The sequence below is a fragment of the Mugil cephalus genome, chromosome 3 (assembly GCF_022458985.1).
Source record: "Mugil cephalus isolate CIBA_MC_2020 chromosome 3, CIBA_Mcephalus_1.1, whole genome shotgun sequence".
NCBI classification, from domain to species: domain Eukaryota; kingdom Metazoa; phylum Chordata; class Actinopteri; order Mugiliformes; family Mugilidae; genus Mugil; species Mugil cephalus.
The window spans coordinates 2287581-2302884 of NC_061772.1; the positions used below are offsets into that span (position 1 = coordinate 2287581).

The 15304-nt window shown below is 39.1% G+C and overlaps 1 protein-coding gene across 1 annotated transcript in view; it reads left to right on the forward strand.

Annotated features, from left to right (window-relative positions):
- The window catches only part of si:ch211-186j3.6 (neural-cadherin), a 256350-nt gene that overhangs the window by 194463 nt on the left and 46583 nt on the right, over positions 1-15304 (forward strand). The window contains exons 29-31 of the mRNA XM_047580957.1: positions 5870-5997; positions 8632-8755; positions 13944-14124. Of these exons, the coding sequence (XP_047436913.1) occupies positions 5870-5997; positions 8632-8755; positions 13944-14124 (433 nt within the window). The remainder of the gene's footprint in view (positions 1-5869; positions 5998-8631; positions 8756-13943; positions 14125-15304) is intronic.

Sequence of the window (15304 nt, forward strand, 5' to 3'; positions counted from 1 at the left end):
GTATGACTTTTTATTTGTATCACTTGTGATACATCCAGACTTTTAGTGCAATTTATTGCTCTTTTTTGTTGTTTGAACAAACAAAAACATATACAATCAACGCATTAAACTTAGTTACATAAAGAAACATGGAAAAGAACTTTTTCATCACACAGAAATGAAAAACCACCAATGGAATGGTGTGGTTGATGAGGAACTTTTCAGTAATTTGCTAAATTTTTTTAGTTCACAGCCTCTGTTTAGTGTCATGATAGGCCTGAAAACAATTTCTTTGCTTGTTCAAGCATAAATGGATGTTACATTTCTCACCACATGGAAGAACTGATTGCCTGTGCGGTGCTTGCATCTCTGTCGGGTTTCGCATGTTGGTAAATGATCAGTGCAATCCTTTCTCACGTCAAGGGCACAGACACTTTTGCAGTGGGGAGTTTTTCCTGCTTCTGGAGTGGATAGTGGTCTGGAACACTTGATTTTGCCCTTTCCTGCACTTGTGAGAGCAATGCCAACAGCAACTTGAAACTTTCGCAGGGGCATGGGTTTCTGCTTGGGCTTCAGTGTTTTCTGGTCTCTTCGGTAGAGGTTCCATGCATTGATGACTGCCAATGTGACAGTGTGCCACCAAATGTACATGTACCATCTTCTTGATCTTCAACATCTGGAAGTTCAAAGTTCTTCTTTTTCCACTGGTATCCTTTCCTTTTCACCTTGCCTCTTGCTGACTGCTTTGTTGTTGTGTCCTTTATTGTTCATGGGCCCTTGACATCTGCACTTGTCTGGTCCACACTTTCTTCTTGTATGTCTTCCTCACTACTGTCTGAGTCTTCCTCAGTGCAGACTGCAGCAGGAGTCCATTCCTTATCCTCCTTATCATCGTTGTCATCTTCCGCTAACTGCTCCATATCGCCTGAATTGCCATCCATGATCAGTTTCAGGACATCTTCCACACTGTATCTGTTTGCCATCTAAAATACACTCCAAAAAGAAAACATTTATAACACATTTATATTGTATCTTTGTAAAGCGCTAACTCAACATTCAACAAGTCATCAATCATCAAGATACAGCAGGCTGCATTTCTACAAATATAATATAGGTTAAACATTTCTACTGAAAATATACCTAATTATGTCAATTAAAACATTAATTATATTACTAAAATAATAAAAACAACTCTGTGTTGCTTTATGCATTTCATCATGCATGATGATGAAATGCAATAAAATGACAATTGACAAATCTGCAAACAAATTAGCGTACATACCTGCTGTATTGATTTTGATACACACACTATCAACAAGGCTTTACTATAAAACAAGTTATGAAATCTTAAGTAGTTCTACATAGTATCAATGCAGTAACTATTTCTATTGAAGTTTCAGTAACAATTTGAAAGTTTTTCTTACCTTAACCTTTTCAAAATTGGCAAAAATATCCAAGAGAAAACACATGTGGGTCACTGATTGAGAGCTGCCATGTTGGATGTCTCAAGTAGAGGCCCTCTGGTGCATGAATTAATGAATCCTAGTGGATAATCCACTGCATGTATCTGATTGTATTCATCAAGTTTTTCCAGGAAAAAATAAATTCACACCGAGGATGTAGAGGTCCCAAAAACTCATGTATCGAATATAATACAAATGGCAACACAGGACTAGGAGACAAATAAGTTTTTTTTTTTTTTTAATGAGATGTTGTGTTCCTCTATTATAATTGCATTTTTAATATTCAAAGGCCAATCATACAAGCAGCCCAATTAATCCTTTATATCCACATTAGCAACAACTTGAATCTTAAATGAGCAAGGATATCAAAGAGGTTAATCTGTGTTTCCATACAGTTTTCTGCAAAATAAAAGCAATGTTCCCAAAATTTCACTAGGTTTGTACGTGTTTTTACTGATAGGTGTTTTGTGAATGAGCTGTAACTCTTGTAAAGTATTTAGGTTTTGCTCATTTCTGACTGCAGATATCACAGATATCATCTGTAAAGTAGAGGAAGCGCCTCTGAATGTCTTCGTCCATGACGTAAAAGAAGCCAGTCAACCACTAATGTGGTTGTACTGCTGAACCTGCACCTGCTTTGTCTTGTCCAGACTGAACATAACACCCATAACTTTGGTCTCAGTTTGACATCACCTCATGCAGCCTGTAGGTAGTTTTTAATGAATCTTGATTTGGCAGCCAAACGGAAATTGTTTATGCCACAAAACTTGCTGCAGCAGTAGTAAAACTGGTAAAGCTCTTTGAATACCACTAAGGTAGAAACGTGCAGTCCCTTTAGCATTTAGCAAACCAGAGCATGAGAAGAAAAATGTGATGACTGCAAACAAAACAAAACAATCTTTAAGGGACACACAGAGGAGGCTCCTCTAATTTTTCATCTTCATCTAATCTGAGCATTCAAATATGCAAATATGTTCATATAATTATCTCGACTGAATAAACGGTAGACCAAGTCAGATTCAGGAGAGCTCTGTACAATCACTTTTTATAGCTCCTCCTAACGTCGTCGCCTTCAAGATAATAGTTGCTCTGCTGTTTTCACCTTTTGAACGACAAATACATACTACTGCCATCTGTTGGAATGAAGTATAGACAGTATAAGGATGGATGTCGGATCAGCTCAAAAGTGAAGGCAAAGCAAATAGAGCTCCCCCTGGTGTCTGGCTGCAGTATAGATCACAAGCTCCACCACCTCCATGTTAGTGGACGAACATAAAATGCCAAATTAAAGCACTAAAGTACATGTCAAATATATCTTTCTATAGATAGATAGATAGATAGATAGATAGATAGATAGATAGATAGATGCTTAATCATCCCAGCAGCAACAATGTACAGGCACTCAACACCATACATACTATATATAACAGGAAAAACACAATCTACTATATACACAATATTTACAGAATTATAAAAGTAAGTGAATTGAAAAAAGTGTATACGAGAAGGGAAAAGAAATAATGTACAGAGTGTTATCTGTCACATGCAGATGAGGAATTAAACAGGCGTGTGGCTTGAGGCAGGAAAGATTGCCTGTAGCGTTCTTTGAGACAATGGAGTTGTCTGAGTCTCTTGGAGAACAAACTCTGTTGTCTGTCTGTTATCTGGTGGAGAGGGTGGTCAGGGTTATCTATGATTGGTAACAGTTTGTTAAGTGTCCTTCTCTCCACCACCACCTCAAAAGTTACCTGTGTGCAGCCAGTGACAGAGCCAGCCTTCCTTTAGGTTGTTTAGGTAGTGTGTTCAAATTTCTACTTTTCTGATAAGTTTAGTTAGTTTAATTAGTTGACGCCATAGAAACAGGATGTGACATCATGATGACTACCAGTTGTCATTGCCAACCACTCTGTGAACCGGATAAATAAATAAATAATTACAGTGTGTAATACAGCATTTCATTTTAACTGGTGAAGCAGATTACAGTAATAATCCAATACTGTGAGTGAATGTGAGCGGGTCATCGATAACACAGCTCCACATGGCTCCACTCTCCCACTGTGGTGCGCAGGCTCTGTTTCTAAACTCACAAGATGGCACCGCACGTATCCCTGGGAAAATTGAGTCCGTTTTGCCAGTGCAAGAAAGTTGGGATGGGTTGTCCACCTTTATATACAGTCTATGGTTGTCATCATTGCAGTGTGTGTCACAAAGTTGCAGAATGTTTTGTGCCAGCTGGTTGATGGCTGCAGTCTTTGCCAAATGCAACTTGTTGGTCCTTTCGATCCAGCAAACTCACAGTTGGTCAGTGTGGAAGTGAAGTTACTAGTTGATCATGTGGTTTGCTGTTTTCCTTATTGTGTTATTCTTAACCACAGAGATAGTGTTTCTGTTGAGGTGATTATAATCCTCTACTGGTGATTCTGGACACAAGCGCCTTAGAGTGAGAGGAGTTACATCACTGTCTGATAAGTTGTAACAGGACTGTGGTTCAGTTAGGGATGTACAGTAACGGTCATCTTTACAAACACTTATGGCTAGTGGTCATGAGTATTCTTAACTTTGGAAAGCCAGCCAAACGCAATGACAAACTTTGTAAAACTTTTTTTTTTCTTTTCAAGAATTCACATATAACCACTTTCTTGAAGATTTCATCCCTCAAATATTTGACAATAGAGGCTTCAAAATAACCCAGCCTGAAATCTTCAAGGTGCACAGTTTCACTGTGAGTTTAGCACACCTGAAAGCAGGAGGACTGACTGCGTCTCAGCCTTCTTTCAACCCAGTGACACAAACTCCTCTCATCGAGAACCACTTCAGTAATTCCCAGGGCTAAGACAGGTTTTTTTTCAGCACCCTTCAAGCATAAAAGCCTTTTCATAACCAGCATCATCAAAAGCCGCTTTGTGATATAAAGTTGTACAATTGCACTAATGTCAGCATTAATCAATAATTACTTAATTTAACAGGTTACTAAAACACCTGTATGTTTTCCCAAACTCCCGTTCAAAAAACACTACCCTTAAGTGTAACCACTCTAAGAAAAGCCATGCCTTCAGGAAGCCTGCTGCTGCTGAAATATGTGTGCAGTTTGTACCTTTTACAAAACTGTGCAATTCAGGAAAACACATTTGTTGCAACAAAACCACCGCAGTTTGGTTCTATTTGTATTATTATTTTTATTATTATTGTTATTATTTCTTGAAATCCTTTTGAAGGAATAAACTGCTTCAGGGTCAGCTTCACATTCATATATGTATAGTATATTCACAGAGTGCATTTGCTCTAAATTGAGAATGAGTGCAACCAAACAAGTGCATTTTTGGGCAATAATGTAGCATTATACGGAATTCCATGAATACTAGAATGACTTTTGTTATTACATTAGGGATTATTGTGAATCACATGTGAATCTGTTCATTCGTCCTGAATACTCGGCAGCAGCTTGTCCAACCTGGTTGTGTGACAGCATGAGATGGAAAGCAGTGAGGACAGTGCTGCTGTCTGGAGATGTACTGTGTGATTCACATTACAGCTAGTACATGATCATTATACGTTATAACAGCCAACTGTGATAACAAACAATCTTATCTGTAGGACACGTTGTTAGAGTCAGTTTAACCATACAGTGTATAAAAATATGGACAATGTGTCCCCACTTTCTTGCATTGTCCAAACTGACTCTACTTTGATGGCGATACAGGTCGCCCCCTCTTGTGAGCTTGGAGCCAGAGTCTGTGTATTATAGTCTGAGAGTAGAGCCACACGGAGCTGTCATCGATGACCCGCCCACCCCTCCTCAAGACTAACTCACATTTATGTTTAATTAATTTTGCACTCTGCAGCAAATACAAAAGCTTTTATCGCAGTAGTCTAAAAAATGTTGTGTTCAAGGGCGTTTTCACTTTAAGCCATTCACACATACATGGTGATGTTATCCAGTAATTATGATTTTTGTTTTTTGTTTTTTTTCCTGGAAACTATGAGGCACTGGACCAAATTCCCAACATTTGCAGCCTTTTCTGTCTCTGATACTAATGTGCATCATGCTGTTCCAACTGTAATGCGAATGTTGTTGTCAACAACAGTGTTGTTGTGGTTGTCTTTTATTTTTAACATTGATGGGTTGTGTGAGTCTAGCTGTTTGCAAATGGATTGACATATCTTCTTCTTAACTACATTGTTTATTATTTATACACCAAGGGCACATGTCCCCAAGTTTAACATGTGTTGTCTTGTGTGTGCATTAGCAAAAGGTTCTGTAAAGCAAGCAGCAGTACAGAACTGTACACTGACCTGAAAGAAATGATGGCTGTTAAATATTAGGCTACAACAAATAGCAGGAAGTAGACACATTGTGATGCAGAGAAACTGGAGCTTGATTTTTTTTTGACGACACTTGTGTTACTCTTGTTTATTTGTCTTTGCAGGAAGTACGTTTCACCTTGGATCGATGTTCGGGGGCGGCGGTGAAGGAAATGGAGGGTCTGGGTAGCTGGTTGACCACTGAAGACCACTCTTCCTGTGAAGTGACAGGTGTTACTCCCAATACTGACAGGTACACACAAACACCTGAACAGGAACACAGCCTGCTCTGTTTGTGAAAGACTAGAGTGACTTTATGTGTGGGAATGGCATCTGTCAGGGTCAAATGATATGCCAATATTTGCACATTTTTCATCAAATGCCTGAAACTGTTGAAATCCATTGTGGAATTGAACTCTGAATTTAACCCAGTGATAGGTGATTGGTATGGAATACTGGGGCATCCCGTGTTCATTATCCAGACAGGAGGCCATCTTAAACAGAAGTTAATTATATGCAAATATGTAAAATAGTTAGGTTGCACTGTGTTTGCACTGGTATATTAGCATTCATTTCACAAAGTTCATGCAACCATGGGATGCGATTTCTAGCAAAAGTGGTTGGAGGAGGAACGATTTTGAACCTGGTTGAAACCCGTTGACGGTAAACCTGGAGAAGGATTTTGCAGCGTGTGTGAAAAGGCCTTTAAGCTTTGCACAATGGGTGTAAATGCTGTCAAATACCATATGCTATTGGAGAATCAGCGGTGAAAAGAAGCCAGCAGTTAACTGTGCCAAATTTCTTTGCCGTGACCAGCAACGCAGCCTCTGCTAGTACTACCACAACTGCTGCTCCAGTGACTGATTCCAGCACGAGCACGGAGTCACTACAGAGCGGAAAACCGCGCCACTTGCGAGTAGCCTTCGACTCCAACACAATATTTCAAGCAGAAAGAGCACTCTCCAGACAGATCAAATATTGGGTTGTGTATTCAGTGTCAAGACAATTTCTACAAACATAAACTTGATGGATTCTGGTACTTTTTGAAGTTAACTTTTGACATTGTGAGATGTTCCACGAGCCATTTCAAATTCTTGAGAGAGTGACAGTTTGTCACTTATTTAGATTCTCAAATATCTTATATTATCATTGTCAAATGAAATGCTTACAATTTAATTCAGAGATGGATATGGATATTTTGTGTGTGCGTATATAGGTAAGTATGAACACGTATAGTATTTGCAGTTAGTCATGGGCGTTAAAAATGGCATTAAATTAGATTTGCTGGTACCTGCAGAAACCCTGTGTTTGTGTGGAAGCTTCGTGGGTGTGTATTTACTAATTATTAATTACTAAGTTCAAACATATTAGTATTTTTTGTTACATACAGTATATTGATTTATGTAATGTGAAACTAGCCACATTACAACTCATTTAGTTCACCTATATTTAAAAACCCCAAACATATACTTCGGATTTTAGGGGAGGCTGTGGCTCAGTAGGTAGAGCAGGTTGTCCACGACCCAGAGGGTTAGGGTTTCTCAGAACATACCACATGCCAAAGTATCCTTGAGGAAGACACTAAAGACCAAGTTGCTTCCAGTCGTTGGCACTAGTGTGTGAGTGTGTGCTTGTGTGCCAGAGTAGTTGGTTTGAGTACCACTATGTACCACTACATAAATACAAAACCATTTACCATGTATTTAAAGAGAAATATAATGCAATTCTACAATATTCACTTTTATACACAAAAGGTATTTTGATCTAGAAATATTGACCATTGATTACCAGCTCTGTGATTGTTAGATGTTGTTTTAACAAGAAGAAACCTAGAGCAGCTCAAATGGAAGGTCCCATCTGCTAAAGGCCAGCCAGGTGGAAACAGAGAAGATAGAGAGAAGAGATAAACATACATCTGTCATAGATACATACATCTTACATCTCTCCACATCTGAAGATGTAGCTGATGATGTTACCTGACAGTTTGAGAATATAAGAGGTAGGAACCATCACTAGGAAGCATGGGCATAAGTCTGTTTTAAGGTTCATGCAAGTGATTGTAGATTTCAGTCTGTCTGCCAGCCCAGTTGTCTTCTGCAGTGTTAACTGGGTAGCAGTGCTTAGCTATTTAATTAGTCAAAGCCTTAGTTACATACTCACAGTTTTTGTTCCTATAATGGGGATTGGGAAGATCCTGTTGCAATAGTTTTGACAAGGCCTTTCACTTCAAATTTTGTCACCCAAGATTCCATCCTTCTCGTTATCCATCTTAAGCCAGGAAGGTTTTGGTTTGGTGGCACACATGGACTCAGATCACAGGTCAACCACTATAACATGCATTTGTGTAAATTGCATTAAATATTAATTGCAAAAAAGATGATTTTGTTAATTATAATGTTGTTATCAATAATATTTTTTATATTCTGTAATTTAAGTAACTACAATATCCACAGCATGGCCTAGCATCTTTTAGCTCATTTTGACACCAATCATACCATACCATACCATACCATACCAATCATATTTGCTTACCTTTTAAAACATTTATAAGCCCTGGTTCATATTGACATTATCAAACAAATGCACTGGATGTATAACTAGGAAATTACTTTCTAAAACACAATACTGCAACCAAGTGGCAGAGGAAAACGAGTTAATGTTCCTACAAAAAAAGTAATTCTTGTGTTAATCTAGTCATTTAGTACATGTAGCTGACTTAAGCACCAACGCCTAAAAGTCTGTTTCAACACTTTCAACACTGCATTCTGTTGTTTGGAATTCTCATATTCCTTTGACAGCTGTGTGAATGAACTGTTTATTATGTGTACTCTGGGCCCTAACTGTCAGCTGTAACTATTGGAATATGTGTGTACCTCTGTGTTTTCAGACATTTGAACATGAGTCAGGTGCTCCAGCTTGGTGGTGTGAACGAGGACATCCCCTACATCTACCCTCAGCTTCAGCACAAACACTTCACTGGCTGCATTCGCAACCTTATCGTAGACAGCAAGGTAACGCACTTCATACACACACACACACATACATAACCACACAGCCATTAGCACACCAGCATGCTAGCAAACTCACGCCTGGACTCTGCCTGATAAATGGATTAATAAGAGGTTTCAACATTCACAGTGCCCTTGTGCCATGTCAGAGATGTTTTTTACACTTTTAACTGTAACCTCAAAGTATTTTCAAATATTGCACACACATACTTAAAGGCTGAAATGGAATAGAAACCTTTCCACTCCTGCGCAGCCTGACTTCAAGTCAAGACTTTCAAGTAACCTTCTGTTGCTCAGTTGGAGTTTAAAAGTCATGGGCTCTATGTTCTACCATGACAATCTGACCTTTACCCCAACAAAACCCATGTCATTTCTGTGTGAAGGCCTCTGGTGTGAAAACCTTGTGTGAAACCACTGCCTTCTAAACCCTGAAGTTTTTGCAGGAATCTTTATCTTGGCATCAGATAAACAGACGACTAAGTGTTAAATTTGCCCCCTGTCCATCTAAAACTGGTATTTTGACATCATTTCTAATGCTTTGTTGGATTTGCAATTTTCAAAAATGCAAACCTTCAAAGATGTGGGCCATGTCAAAATTAAAAGTCACATGACAGACAATTTAGAATAGTAATTTTGTGTTTAAAAGTTCCTTGGCCTACTGCTCAAGATGCTCCAGACTGAAATACCACGAAATAAAAATGAGTTTTGAGAAGGGATTTCAAAACAGGCAGTATTTTGGCCAGCTTAATGTGCAGAGGCTGAATCTGGGACTGCAGCTGAGAAAGAACAATACCCCATGTGCTTTAGCCACGAGAAAGACAGAATGGAAAGAAGATCGCAGAGATATGTCACAGCCAGACATATTTATATGTATATATATATATATATATTTATAGTAGTAGTAGTGGTCAAGACAAGATGGTATAAAAACATGGATAATCCTTTCAAATTTTTTAAAATACTTGACTTTGAAAAGAAGCCTCCTCAGCTGGGAAAACAGTGACCACTTTATTGATCTCTCCAATTTAAAATATCCAATTTAAAATCACCATCCATAATTCCATAATCACTCCCAGGTTTTTAACAGAGGCTTTCGTATACGGGAGGATCGGACCTTAGATCCATATGGGAGCCTCGCTGGTAACACTAAATCCTAGTTTACTTAATAAAAATTCAAGGTCATACTTGTGTGGTCCAGGAGTGGTTTTAGGGAATAATCTTGTACTTTTTACTTTGCCATGCTTCCCAAGAATGTGGCCTATGGGGAACATGTGCAGGGAAAATAAGATTGTCCCAAGAATAGATCCCTGGGGAATTCCACAAGGGAGAGGTGGATAGGAAGAAAGAGTGTCACCAATGGTGACAGAGAATCTTTTGTTGAACAGGTAGGACATAAACCACCACCCAGAGCAGTACCTTTAAAGCCCGCACAGTGCTCCAAACTATGTAAAGGGATTTTTCAGTATCTTAGAAAGAAATGGGAGTTGTTGTTTTTTTATATATATTTTTGGGCTTTTTAGCCTTTATTGAAAGTGAGAGTGTAGAAAGACAGGAAACGGGCATGCAGAGAGGGGGGAACGACACGCAGGAAAGACCGCTCAGTGTGGGATTCAAACCGGGGGCGTCTGTGGCAAGGACTATAGCCTCATTTGTTGGTTACTGTCAACAACTCTCTGGTATTATACAAAACCTTGAATCCAATAGTAGCGGCAGACATCATGAACAATATCTCATACGACTTTTATTGTTTTATAGTTCCTAAAATGAGACTGGACTGCACCAAGCATTCAAACAGGTGAAAGGTCCATTAACAATAAAGTCAACTGCTATAAATGCAAATTGAATTCACTTGGGCCACTGAGTTAGTTTGTAAAATATACCAGCCAGAAAGAAGTCAATAATGTGACTCTAATACCAGGATCAACCATTCAGTCACTTCAGCCAGTAGCTGTTCCATTTAATGAGGTCAAAATCAGCACAAACAAGTTACTTACTTGTTGCATGTGGCTTTCATTGCATACTGTCCACACATGAGTTATTTCCAACATTGACCAAATTTTGATTGTTATGAGACATCTGTCTGTCAAGTGACTACTTCAGTTTAATTTAACGACCTGTTAAAAAAAAAAAAAAATTATAGACATTAACAATGATGGTGCAAATTTAAACTAATGGTGCAAAGAATGCATTTTTATTTTCTTATTTTCTCATGTTATGGCTCATCTTCTGTGGACTGTTAAGAGAGGTTTGTGCATACAGATATGTTGGTGTGTTCCAGATAACAATCTAGTTGTCTTGTCTGTGTAGTTACCTAATAACATCTATTAAGTTGTTGAATCTCAAGAATGGGGATTTGAAAGGACGCACGTTTCTTTTCCTGCAGTGCTAAAGGCTTGGAGTTAGTACGGTTTACCTTAGCTGAAGACATAGCGGGAGGCTGCACAAACACTGTGTACTAATGAGAGGAATCTGCATGATGTGTGTGGGCGGACATGAGGATAATAAATCTCCACAGAGCAAGCAACAGTAGGCGTACTGATGATTAATAATGTTGATGGACATGTTCCGGCATTGTATGATTATTTTTCTCTTATTTTTTTCCTGTGATGGTGTTGTATTATTACAGAAGATGTCACAGACGTTGCTATAGCAACATCATCTGTTTTACTTTGCAAATGTCGGTGTGCTAAAGGTAGTTGACATAGCTGTTTTGCATGTCTCTGATTCGGAGCCATGCAGCATGTCAGCAGCATGTCAGCTTGATTACACCCATTCAAGTGTTATGCGTAGCTGTAAAACAGGCAGCTGGGAGTGGATAAAGAGGGTAAACTAGGCTGAGCTTAAGGCAGGGGCTAAAGTGAGGTTGTGTCCAGGAAAAGGGACAAGATTTTATAATTATGTTTCTATTCTGGAGTTTGGTCTCTTCACTTTGGCTGTCATTCACCATTGCTTGTTTTTAACTCTCTTCGTCCTTGTCATTATTTTCTTGTCTCCCTCCCTTCAGCTGTCTGACTAACATTCCTACTTTAGGTTTTTCTGTGTTTTTGACACATCTGTCACTCCATTTTTAACTATGGAGGATTACAGTGGCAGCAGTTGGACCTAGACTAATGGCTTTTTGCTTGCTATAGTTTTGAGTAGAAGTTGGATTTGCAATATTTTTCAGTAAAAAGTTTGACAGCAGTTGAAGACATGTGAGGTCATTTTGCCAAAATACAAGACTCTAGTCTCTAGCTATTTGAGTGCATTTGGCAAAATGTCTACAAAAAAAAAATTAGGAGCGGTTCTTGCAAAAAAAAAAAAAAAAATCCTTTGAGAAGTCAAACTGCTTTAAAACTACAAAGGGGTGGCAATTTAGCAGAAGAGCAGAATAAATGGGATAAACTTGGTCAATGTGCTTCAGTTGACTGAGCTGAATCTTAGAAAATGGCCAGGTCATCTTTTCCACTTAGAGCCAGGACCCTTCAAATATGGGAAGCTAAACTGAGCAGGGATAACTCAAAGCCTGATAAGAAAACACACCTAGCCTATATTTTAGCTAATCTACATATTCTGCTTAGTGCTGAAATTTAAATTTCTGAAATCATTACAAGGAGAAAATATTATTATTAAGAAAGGAAAAGATATGAGACACCCTTTAGCTCTTTTTAGCCCTGTGATAGACTGGCGACCGATTCAGGGTGTGCCCCAGCTCTGTCCCAATGAATAGGCTCCAGCCCCCATGACAAACAATGGAAGAATCTCCCTTTAGAAAGGTGAAATTAACTGAGAGCACACCATGACAATGGTGAAACCATTAAAAACCATAATAAATTGGAAAAGTGTCTGTGGAAAAACGGTTGTGTACACCACCAACAAATGACAACAAAATAACAATTAGGTTCCAGGTGAATTTATGAAGTTGAGAAAACTTCATCCCCCCTGACCTGCCTTATCTAACTGGCTTGTGAGACAGTCCTCACCGATCATTTAAATCACGTCACATACCACACAAACCAATCTTTGAGGGAAAATGTTTGCTTTTCATGTCATTTTTCATACATCTTTATGTTCAAATATGTTTTAATCTGTGCTAAACTTCGTTTCTTGATTCAATTCTGTTTTCAATCATATCATTTCTTGCACTTCTTGCGCTGCACACTATGCGCTGTAATTTGGTTTAGCTTTTTTCCCCCACTCCGTGTGGGCTGAAAGGTTTTTTTATACTCAACACCTGAAATTAAACTTGGCAAGTGGGATATCCAACAGTGTCTCTGTGTGGGGTGACATTCCTTTCTCAGCTGAAATTATAATTTATGCAGAACCAGGTGTATTTTTGTATTTGACTTCAGATGCACATATTCCAGTGACATAGGTGGACAGACAAATCTGTTGCAGACACTCCAATGTGACTTTCTGTTTTTTATTCTTAAGTTCAGCAGACATTAAGATGCCTCTTTGCTGGAGGTCAGAGCCAATCAGCAGCTCTGTGATGGTGTGATTTAGTCCCATATCCTTGCTGTAGCGCCATCTGAATATATACAGATTGGGTTAGACAGAGGTGATTGAACATAATGTTTTATGGAATTCTTTTGTGCAAGTCAGATGGCTTTGAAGGTTCCCCTGCAATTTCAGCTTTTTGTTCAGTTAGCCATGTTGTTTATCCCTAAACCTCCTGTTTTTCATCACTGTTGAAAGAGAGCATAGCAGCAGAGAGAGAACGACAACTAGAGGGATAGAAGAGAAGTTGATGGTGGACTCTGAGCCTATCCTTCACCACGTTTTAAAGTTTACCACTTTTGTTCTTTTAGTTCATTTCTCTATTTGACATTCTTCATTTGAAAAGTCTTCTTTCACCTCTGGCAACTGACCACTTTTTATGTATCCCGTGTCTGTCCCGATCCCCTTTTCTCAGCTGCCACTTTGCCTTTTGTCCAGTGTTTGTGAGCTTCTTACTTATAGGCAGTTCTTCCTTTTCAAATCTCCACTTACTCGCACATTTCCCACTTTTTCTTTTAGGAAAAGAAGAGTTTCTTTATAATTTGCTGTTCCTTTCCATCTCCTTTGTCTCTCCGTGCTTCGTTGTTCCTCTCCTCTTTGTTTCTTTTAATGTCCCCTCATATCTCAATCTGTCCTTCTTTCCTTTCCTTTTCTTTCATCTTCTTCACACTGACTGCCCCTACTTCTCCTCTCCTCTATCTCCTCCGTTCAGCTGTATGATTTGGGCTCACCGGCCGACTCTCAGTCCAGCTCTCCAGGCTGCCTGACCACCGATAGCAGCTGTGTCAACATGGGCTATCCGTCCTGTGGCCACCGGGGTCGCTGTCATGGTGAGTGGGGCTCCTTCAGCTGCCAGTGTGTGCCCGGATACACAGGACACCAATGCGAAGAAGGTAACCAAACTTTGTGTGCATTGAAGGTTAGTGCATAGGATGCTGTGTTCGCCAAGTGCACGTCCACATTTAAAATCACATTAAAGAGATTTCCTTTAAATTTAACATACATTGTTGCTTTTTTTGGGTAGCTTTAACTTAAAACAGATTAAAGCTTGTGTGAACCACAACCAGTGTTGTGAGCCAGGGCTGATAAACTATCAAATCATCCACTGCTGTTCCGTGCTATTCTAACATTAATGATATACAGCGCCATCTGCTTCATAGTGTCCTGTATGCAGACGATATGTATTTAGTTTGAAAGTTGATGCACGCGGGTCAAACACTTGGCTTTCCCCTAGCAGATTTTTGATCACTGCTTATTTTTGTTTAACTCAGAGAGCAGCATGCATGTTAGAAGACTGTTCCCTGTGAGTGTTTCTGTTCTGGCCTTAAGTGTGTGGAGGCGTTGCCTGACTGCAGTTCTTGGAAGAGTCTCTCGGACTGAGATAGGATCTTTAATGACCCTGGTCCTTTACTGCCTATAGGAATTCATTTCAAGTGACGCGTTCTGCTGATCACAGCACACTCTGCCAGAGTGTACAGTCTTGTTTGGTTCCTGTCTTCTATCACATAGTAACTCCCACTGACAGAATGAAAGGCACGCTGTTTGGCGAAATTAGAATAACCTCCTTCTTAAAATGTTTGAGCTGTTACAACAACCTACAGGGGCTAGATAGAAATACATGAAATATATGATTATGTGCATGAAATAAAGATAATGAGCAAATACATGGTTTTAAAAACCAATGAGTTAGTCTCCTAGTTAAAGAAAGTTACAAAAATAAAATAAAAATGTCCTCAGGACCCTTAGAGGGCTAAGATGCAACATCCGTAGTTCATCCATAGTTTAAGTTTGATTGAGGCCTGTTGTTGCATCTCTGTTTCCTGTTATCTCTCTACATTTTCTTTAAAAAAAACAACAAACAAGAGCCACAATTTAGCTTGCTACATCCGGATTGTGCCGTTGCTCAAATATAGTAACAACTAAATAGCTTTTCTGGCACACACACATTGCATTTTGATGTCTGTGCTATAAGATGATATGCACATGATGATGAATGCAGAAATACATGCTTTCATTTCACAATTGCCCAAATTCTACCTTACCTGAATGCAGCCATACACTGCTATGGGTCTA